The following is an 8,861-nucleotide window of genomic DNA, read 5'->3' on the forward strand; positions in this document are numbered from 1 at the left end:
GGGGAAATTATGTGCAGGGAATGGTATATGGGAACTCTCCGTAGTAGCTTCTAGATTTTTCTGTAAATCTAAACTGTTCTAAATAATAAAATTTATTATCTAAAAAAACAAAACAAAAAGCGTTGCCAACAGCAGCTTCGCAGAACCAAGCAAGCAAAGGCTCTGCCCCTAGTAAAGATGGCGGCCGCCGACCCCGGGAGGAGGCTGCCCCCGACAAAGATGGCGCCCACGACGGGGAGGAACCGGAAGCGCGGGCCTGGCGGTAGCGCGGGTCCCCGTCCAGCGCGAGAACTTGCCGGGCGGCGCGGGTCGGGGCATGAAGCCGGGCCGGGCTACGGTGGGCCTGCTGCTGCTGGCGCCGTTGGTGGTGCGGGCGCTGGAGCCCATCAGCCTGGGACTGGCCCTGGCCGGCGTCCTCACCAGCTACATCTCCTACCCGCGTCTCTATTGCCTCTTTGCCGAGTGCTGCGGCCAGAAGCGGAGCCTCAGCCGAGAGGGTAGGAGGGGTCTGGGGACCGGCGCTGGAGCTGGGCTGGGCTGGGGTGGGGGGTCAGGTCCCAGGGGGGCCGGGCCTGAGCAGAGCTGAGACCGGCCGGGGCCCGACCCAGGAAGCCGAGCGGCCCGGGCTGCAGATGGGGCCTGGCGCCCCGGCCACGACCACACACGGGCCGGACTTTGGCCGGAGACCTGGGACGAGCTGCAGGCTCCACTCAGAAGCTGGAGGTGTAGACCGGTTGTAAACGTCCTCCGGAGAGAGTTCTGCCTCCTTCCCAGCTGGAAACAGGAAGGATGTTGGGGAGACTCGCGGGGCAGACCAAGGCTGGCCCAACTGCGCCCCTTCCCTGCCCTGCCTCGGGGTGGGAGGAGCAGAGAGGGGTTAGGGGTGCAAAGTGGGGGCAGCAATACTGGAGCCAAGGGCCGTTTCAGGAAGGAGCCGGGCCAGGGCTTTAGAACAGGCAGGAGCAGCTGGCAGAGGGCTTCCTGGACCACCGTTGCCCTCTGGGCCAGGTGCTGAGAGCCCTGGGCACCTCGGCCTTTCACAAGGTGCTTGAAGAGGGCTTAGCTGGCTTTGCCGGCTTTCGCATGAGCCTGCACGCGTAGCTAAATTTCGCCAGCTCTTTCTGCCCCTCTCCTGACTGGCTTTGTCTTTCCCAGCGCTGCAGAAGGATCTGGACACCAAGCTCTTTGGACAGCATCTTGCAAAGAAAGTCATCTTAAATGCTGTGTCTGGTTTCATAAGCAACCCGAAGCCCAAGAAACCTCTCACCCTCTCCCTACACGGGTGGACGGGCACTGGCAAAAATTTTGTCAGCAAGATCATCGCGGAGAATATTTATGAGGGTGGTCTGAACAGTGACTATGTCCACTTGTTTGTGGCCACGCTGCATTTTCCACATGCCTCGAACATCACTCTGTATAAGGCAAGGACAGAAGTTTGGAATCCTTCCTGGATGACGCTGGGTTTGGGGTTTGTCATGGGATGGCATTTGGGAATTCCTTGCTGAAATGAATGAGTCTGAAAATGGCTCCGTATGTCAGTCCCCCTTTGACAGGTGTGGCAGTTACAGAGGGCTTGAGATGCACGAAGCATCAAAGCTTTGTGAAGCTTTCTGAAAACAGGCCTAGTGACACTCAGTGAGGTAATAGAGTTGTAGAGATAGACATAATAAAATTCAACTTAAAGATGAAGAAATCTCACTCATTTTGTGAAAGAGGAAACATTGGTAGAGAGGCCTAGGTTTAACTTAAACTGTAAAAGCAGTTTGCAACAATTAACAGCCTGGGCTTTGGTGGCAAACACACCTGGATTTGAGTCCTAACTCTCCCACCTACTAGCTGTGTAGTCTTGGGAAACTCACCTGACCTCTCTGAGACTCAGGTTCTTCATTACAAAACAGTGCTTGTGAGAATTCAACGAGCTCTGTCTGTCAAGTGTGTAACGATGCCTGGCACGTGAGTGTTCAAATACATGTTAACTATTGCCTTTTAGGATCTGCGTAACAGACCTACAAGGTGGGCAAAACAGTGAGATATTTATCCCTCACCCATGTGAACACATTTTCCTTCCTCCTGGGTGAGCATCAAGGTCACCAACTGTCCAGGGGTTCCCAGGATGCTGGACTTTCAGTGCTAAAATCGGGACAGTTTTAAGAAAATCAGGATGAGTCAGTTATCCTAGTTAGGATTTACACTCTATTAACTTAATAACTGTGGATTTGAGCAAGTTACTTAACCTCTCTGTGCCTCAGTATCTTTATCTGTAACCACCTTGATGGGACTGGGGAGGTCACAGTAAAACGTCCTGTGAGTAGTGCTTAGAGTAGTGTCTTGCCCATAGTGAACACTTAATACGTGTTCTCAGTTATTTCATATAAGTCACGGTAACAGAGTGGAAAACCTTGGCTGTTGGAACCTCACAGATCTGAGTAAGTCCTTGTTTAAACAGTCACTCGCCTTGTGTCCTCAGGCAAGCCACTTCAGCTCTTGTAAGGATCCTCCTCTGTAAATTGAGGCTAGTTCATACCTAGAGAGCAGAATTACTGCTCAGATTAGTACAAAGATGGAACACTGTAACTGTGGGCATAGTAGCCAAGTAAAATCCAAAATGATAAGTTGAGACCTACACTGTAACTTCCAGAGTCTTCCTTAGAAAACCAATAGCTAATTTCCCCACCTCTGTGAGAGAAAAATATCTATAGATCACGTATGAACCATAGTTCAATTTTCTGATTAAAAGGCTTCAAAGGGTCTTTACTCTTTATCTTGATTGCTTAGTATTATAAAAAGTACTTAAATATGTTTTTATGAACTACTTCTGGTTAGGCAAATTTATTTCAGAAGCCTCCAGGCGTTGTGTGAGAAACTCAGGAGTGTCACTCATCACACTCACCTCAAAGCAGGTGAACTCGTGGGCCCAGTGCCCTGCGTCAGGGAGCCTGCTTCCACTCCTCCTCCCACCTGAAAGTCAGGGCTGCTACTCCAGGCTATTCTGTGGATTGAATGAGAGAGTAGGTCACTTGGTCTCTGCCTTCTTCCAAGAAGATTGGTGTACACAGCATATGTATTAACATCGCCATTGTGATGACAAAGACCAGCAACTCGCTAACAGCAGTGATGTGGCATCTCACAGCACAGGAATTATAATTCAAGTGTGGGGCTTTGGAATCAATCAGGGCCGGGTTCAGATCCCAGCTGTGCCACATACAAATTTTATAATCTTGAGCGAGTTGATTAAGCTCTTTCTGCCTCAGTTTCCTCGTCTGGAAAGTGGGTATGATAATGCCCACTACAGGGGGTTGTTATGAGAAGCAAAAGAGCATGTGTGGAAGGTTCTCAGCACAGTGCTGAGCACATAGCACTTGGTAAGAGCAATCCTTTTCTTAGCAGTAAAAGTTGTTTCAGTTGTGCTTGCTGAGATCTTTGTCTTGACATTTTCCCCTGGTAATTCAGGATCAGTTACAGATGTGGATTCGGGGCAACGTGAGTGCCTGTGCGAGGTCCATCTTCATATTTGACGAAATGGATAAGATGCATGCTGGCCTTATAGATGCCATCAAACCTTTCCTCGACTACTATGACCTGGTGGACGGGGTCTCGTACCAGAAAGCCATCTTCATATTTCTCAGGTATGGGCAGGACTGGGACACAACTGAAGAGCTCTGAGCCCAAGCCGGTGAGCTCCGAGAGAAAACCCAGACCTTACTCACTGGAATTGTTTTGCAGCAATGCTGGAGCAGAACGGATCACAGACGTGGCTTTAGATTTCTGGAGGAATGGAAGGCAGAGGGAAGAAATCAAGCTCAAAGACATGGAGCACGCCTTGTCCGTGTCAGTCTTCAATAACAAGAACAGTAAGTAGGCCATCCACAGCTAGCCCCATCTTGGTCATAATCCTGCTCCCTAAGTGTTATAGCGTCACCGTCACCATCACCTGGGAGCTGGGTAGAAATGCAGATCCTCAGTCCCTTTCTGAGGCACAATTCCTGAGGGGAATCTGTGTTAAACTCCAGGTGACTTTCACGAACACTAAAGTTTGAGAAGCGCTGTTTTAAAGGGAAATTATTGATTGAGATCTTGAAAATTAGTTCCCCGTTTTCTTCGGCTGTATGATTTTCCTGTAGAAGAAAAACAGGTGGTTGAACAAGGCAGATTGCTGTGAGCAGCTCAGGGGAGGAGGTGACCTGTCAGGTCCCTTCCTTTCTCTGCGTTGCCCTGCAACTCTGACGTTCTGTACCTGAGAATAAGAGGCAAACCGTGTTTGGGCCCTTACTCTGTACCGGGCACTTTGTGAAACACTGCCCCTGCATATTTCATTTAATTGTTACCATGACCTTGTAGGTTAGAAACTGTTATCATCCCTATCTTACAGATGAGGAAACGGAGGCTCAGAGAGATGTAGCAGCGTTCCCAGGGCCATGCAGTCTGTTTGGTATTTCTGATTCCTGAACCTGAGGTTTTAACTTTTAGCTCACTGCCCCTCCTGGGACTGTCACGCAGGCCTTGGATCCTGAACCCTGGGAAGGGGAAAGCCATCTTGGTGGGGGCTGACTCACTGGCTGACACCCGTAGCTCACACAGGTTGGATGTTCCAGTCTTTGCTCATGTTCTTGAGGTGACGGAACAAAAGATCTCATTCAAAACAGTCTTGCCAAGAAATTCATGTTATGTGAACAGTAGGGGTTTTTCGGTTTTTTTTAAATCTGTGCAAATGGAATATTACTGAGGAAAGGCAAGTATTTTGTAATATGTTGAACGGTCTCTCAGCATGCCAAAAAACATGAACATATGCAACAGAGAAATGCTGCGGCAGATGAGGCCAGCTGCCTGGAACCCACACTGTGGAGGTCACAGAGGAATTCCAGGGCGCAAGCTTGGGGTCCCACAGACCTGGCTTGTCTGCTTACTGACTGGGCCTCAGGCAGGTGGTGGAACATTTGTTTAACAAATATTTATTACCTACTAGGTGTCAGGCACTGGTCCAGGAACTGGGACACAGCAGTGAACAAAACAGAAATTCTTGCCTTCATGGAGTTACATCTTCATAATAATAAATAAAAAACAGGTATCAGATGGGGGGAGATACACGCACGCGCACACACACACACACATCAGATGGGGGGAGATACACGCACGTGCGCACGCACACACACATATCAGATGGGGGAGATACACGCGCGCACACACACACATCAGATGGGGGGAGATACACGCACACGCGCGCACACACACACACATATCAGATGGGGGGAGATACACGCACATGCGCACACACACACACACACATTTTTATCTTTGTTGCCCCCAATGGACAAACCAAGAAAGGGTTTGGGGGTGACAAGGTTAGGCTGTACTCTTAAGGAGAGTGGTCAGGGAAGGCTCCCTGTGAGAGTGGCATTTGAGCTGAACCCAGGGAGTGAGCCACGTGGATGTCTGAGGGAAAAGCATTCCATCAGAGGGAAAAGCACGTACAAGGGCCCTGAGGTGGGCGTGGACTTGGGGTCACTGGGGCTGGTCTGGGATGAACACATGAGAGAAACGGGGTGAGATTTGGGGCTGGGGAGCAGATCATGGAAGGCCTGGTGGGCCACACTGAGGCCTTGTGCTTTATTGCATGTAAAAGACAGAGCCCCTTGTGGGTTTTAAGCAGGCGGTGACATGAGCTGACTTGGTTTGACTTACCTGGCTGCTGCTGAATAGCCTAAGGGGGGGAAGGGGCAGGGAGACCAGTGTGGTGGCTGTGGGGTGGTGAGGCGTGGTTGGATTCTGGATGTATTCTGAAGGTAGAAACCGTAAGATTTTCTGCAGTGCCATATGTAGGAATGAGGGGCTTGAGCATTTGGAGTGGCCCTGCCATTTACAGGGGGGACAGGTGGGCAGGGCTGTGGGGAAGGGCCCATTCAGGGAGCATTTGGGGCCCCCACACAAGGGTGTGAGCAGAGGATTGGCTGTTCCGGTGGAGCTGCAGGGAGGCTGAGGGTATAAGTCTGGGAGTCAGCACAAGAGGTTTTTAAAGCCACAAGAACATCTGAGAGCACTTGTTCTGCTGGCACGCTTCTCGGGTCTTATGTGGTTGGGTCCTTGTCCTTCAGGCTCTGCTCAGAGGTCACCTGCCCAGCCGGGCCGTGCCTGAGCACGCTTACTGCTTAGCCTCTGCTCTCCCCACCTGTTCTGCTGGGCAGCATTCACGCCGCCAGCACTACCCCATGCTGCTAATTCACTGGCTTGTTGAGTGTCTCCTCACCCAAAACAGTAAACCCACAAGGGCTGCATCTGTGTCTGTCTGGCTCTGCTGTATCCCAAGTGCCCAGGGCATGCCTGGCACAGACCAGGCCTTCAAGAATGAGCTGTCCCAGTGAGCTTGTGTGGGAATGAAAAGTATAAACCCCATTATTTAAGCAGCTTGTGTTAGGAAGCCAAGTCACAGGAATTAAATGGCAAAGCAGGCAGGAAACATTCACCTGAAGACAACTTGTGGGCTCATGGGTGATCCAGCGGATGCTGTGTCATCTCAGAGGAGGGAACGTGTCCTGGGTCAAGAGTTCCAGGAACCTGGGAGGGGTGGGTTGGGCAGGTGCAGAGCCAGTCCTCATCAGGGGGTAAGAACACATGGCCAAGGCGATGCCCTTATGGCATGTCATCCCATTGCCTTCCCACGCGAGTGCCCTCGAGGATTCTAGTTTGGGGTCCCACGGGCTGCTCCGTATGGCTTAGACGCACTGGTAGCAGCAGTAGGTTTCTGTCCTGTGGTTCTTCCCAGCTGCTGAAACTCTAGTGAGTGGAACATTCCCGCAAGGAAGGGAGTGGCTGGGAGAGCCGTCCCTTGAGACCTGCCCTCACCCTTGGCTTTCTCTGAAACTCTGCCCCTGTGAATCCGCTTCCTTCCCACTGTGCTTCTCTGCCCGTTCCCCCCAGCCCCAGGCACACTCTCTCCCAACTCTACCCCTAAGTCACACCTTGAGAGGCCTCCCCTAACCATCGTGTGAAGAAGGTGTCGCTTTCCACTGTCATGTCCTCTGCTCTTTGCCATCATAGAAGTATCACAACTTACAGACGTTTATCAGTGAGCTCAGTGGTTATCATCTGCCTCCCTCGCTGGCTCAGGAGCTCCCCTAGGGCAGGGTGCACGGCTCCACCTCCAGCACCCGGCGCGGGCCTGGACCGAGTCGACACCCAGGTGGTGTGTGTTGGTTGGGTGGATGGGTGCAGTAAACAGCACCTGTTTTCTTTTTTGCAGGTGGCTTCTGGCACAGCAGCTTAATTGACCGGAATCTCATTGATTATTTTGTTCCCTTCCTCCCCCTGGAGTACAAACACCTGAAAATGTGCATCCGTGTGGAAATGCAGTCCCGGGGCTATGAGGTCGATGAGGACATTGTGAGCAGAGTGGCTGAGGAGATGACGTTTTTCCCCAAAGAGGAGAGAGTTTTCTCTGATAAAGGCTGCAAAACTGTGTTCACTAAGTTGGATTATTACTACGATGATTGATAGCCCAAGAGTCATTGCTTTGAGTTGGTGAAGAAACTCAACACTCAGTCCTTTTCCAGGCCTCCGCCCCCAGCTTCTTTCCCCAGAAGAGGAGTAAAATAATGAATGTTTCCTGTTTGATGTGACAGGAATCCTCCTGGGCATCGGGACCACGGACACAGCCATGCAGCCTCCCCAGCCTTCAGAGGAGGAAGTAGCTAGCTCCCAGCCCACTCATGCCAGGGCTCATGAATTTTTTAAAATTATGTTTTAATTTCAAGTGTTTCTGTTTCAAGGAAGGATGCATAAGTTTTACTAAAAATGTGACTTTATTTAAAATGGTTTTTAACATTATGAGAAACCTCTCAGATTCTAAGCTGTTGGCTTTGTGTGTTTTTTTAAGTTCCCATCATTATGATATATGCTGTGATATGTCTTTACTGCAGAAAAGCCCAAGCACAATCCTTGGCATTTATTCTCTAGGTGGCATCACTAGGGGCAGAGGCTAGAGCAGTAGCCAGATCTGTCTCAGGAGGACCAGAGCCACGCCGCCAGGGGCAATGACGTATTTGGATAACAGAAGTATGTAAGTGGAGTGCTCAGGAAGCAGATAAGCCTGAAAAGGGCTTTCCGAAGGTTTGCATCTTTATAACAGTGTGAACCATGGGAGTGGTCGTAGTAACACTGTGGCATTTGTCAGAACCAGAGTCCTGAAAGAAAAGTGTTTCCAGCATGTCACTGGCCAGTCATCCACTTTGCAGGGGAGGCCCCTCTCTACTTCCCATTCGCGAATGAGCCATGCGCTCTCTGTACTGGATTCTGAATTGTTGAGTGGTGAATTTCCCACATTTAAAAAAAAACTTCAAGGGCCAGCCCATTGCTCACTTGGGAGAGTGTGGTGCTCATAACACCAAGGCCACAGGTTCAGATCCCTATATAGGGATGGCCGATTAGCTCACTTGGGAGAGCGTGGTGCTGACAACACCAAGTCAAGGGTTAAGATCCCCTTACCAGTTGTCTTTTAAAAACAAAAACAAACTTCTTTTCTCCCTGGTTTTTGTTATGTTAAATCAGAACTCCCAAAACCTTCTAGAAAAGCTTAGCTGCCCCTTCTGAGCAGGCTGAGAACACTGTTTTTATTTATAAATACAAAAAGCTACCATTTTACAATAAAATTTCATGTAATTTGTGAATACATTTTTTTTTGGTGGCGGCTGGCTGGTACAGGGGTGGAATTCTGGAGCTTGGACATGTGAATGCAATATTTAAGAGGGAAAAACACCCTCTCCTGCAGGCCATATGAGCTTAAGCTGTGAGTGCAGACCTAGCAGATGCAGTCAAGGTTGGAATGAAAGGAAGCCTAACGGAGGGACTCTGAAGACCCTCAGACAGCTCTG

General features: G+C 50.1%; 1 protein-coding gene across 1 annotated transcript; it reads left to right on the plus strand.

The window, feature by feature from the left end:
• The first annotated feature begins 282 nt into the window (after positions 1–282).
• On the plus strand, positions 283–7,840 carry TOR1A (torsin family 1 member A). The gene is made up of 5 exons (XM_063082239.1): positions 283–497; positions 1,156–1,421; positions 3,451–3,626; positions 3,724–3,851; positions 7,235–7,840. The coding sequence occupies exons 1-5, from the start codon at positions 317–319 to the stop codon at positions 7,483–7,485; spliced, it is 1,002 nt and encodes a 333-aa protein (XP_062938309.1). The 5' UTR covers positions 283–316; the 3' UTR covers positions 7,486–7,840.
• Positions 7,841–8,861: the final 1,021 nt, after the last annotated feature.

Source organism: Cynocephalus volans, chromosome 17, assembly GCF_027409185.1.
Source record: "Cynocephalus volans isolate mCynVol1 chromosome 17, mCynVol1.pri, whole genome shotgun sequence".
NCBI lineage: Eukaryota > Metazoa > Chordata > Mammalia > Dermoptera > Cynocephalidae > Cynocephalus > Cynocephalus volans.

What these genes read in the sequence shown, in the direction of transcription:
- TOR1A (XM_063082239.1), top strand. Translation starts at nt 317, where the DNA reads ATGAAGCCGGGCCGGGCTACGGTGGGCCTGCTGCTGCTGGCGCCGTTG. An exon ending in CGAACATCACTCTGTATAAG is followed by an intron (nt 1,422 to 3,450) that starts GCAAGGACAGAA and finishes CTGGTAATTCAG; the next exon opens with GATCAGTTACAGATGTGGAT. An exon ending in AGTCTTCAATAACAAGAACA is followed by an intron (nt 3,852 to 7,234) that starts GTAAGTAGGCCA and finishes TCTTTTTTGCAG; the next exon opens with GTGGCTTCTGGCACAGCAGC.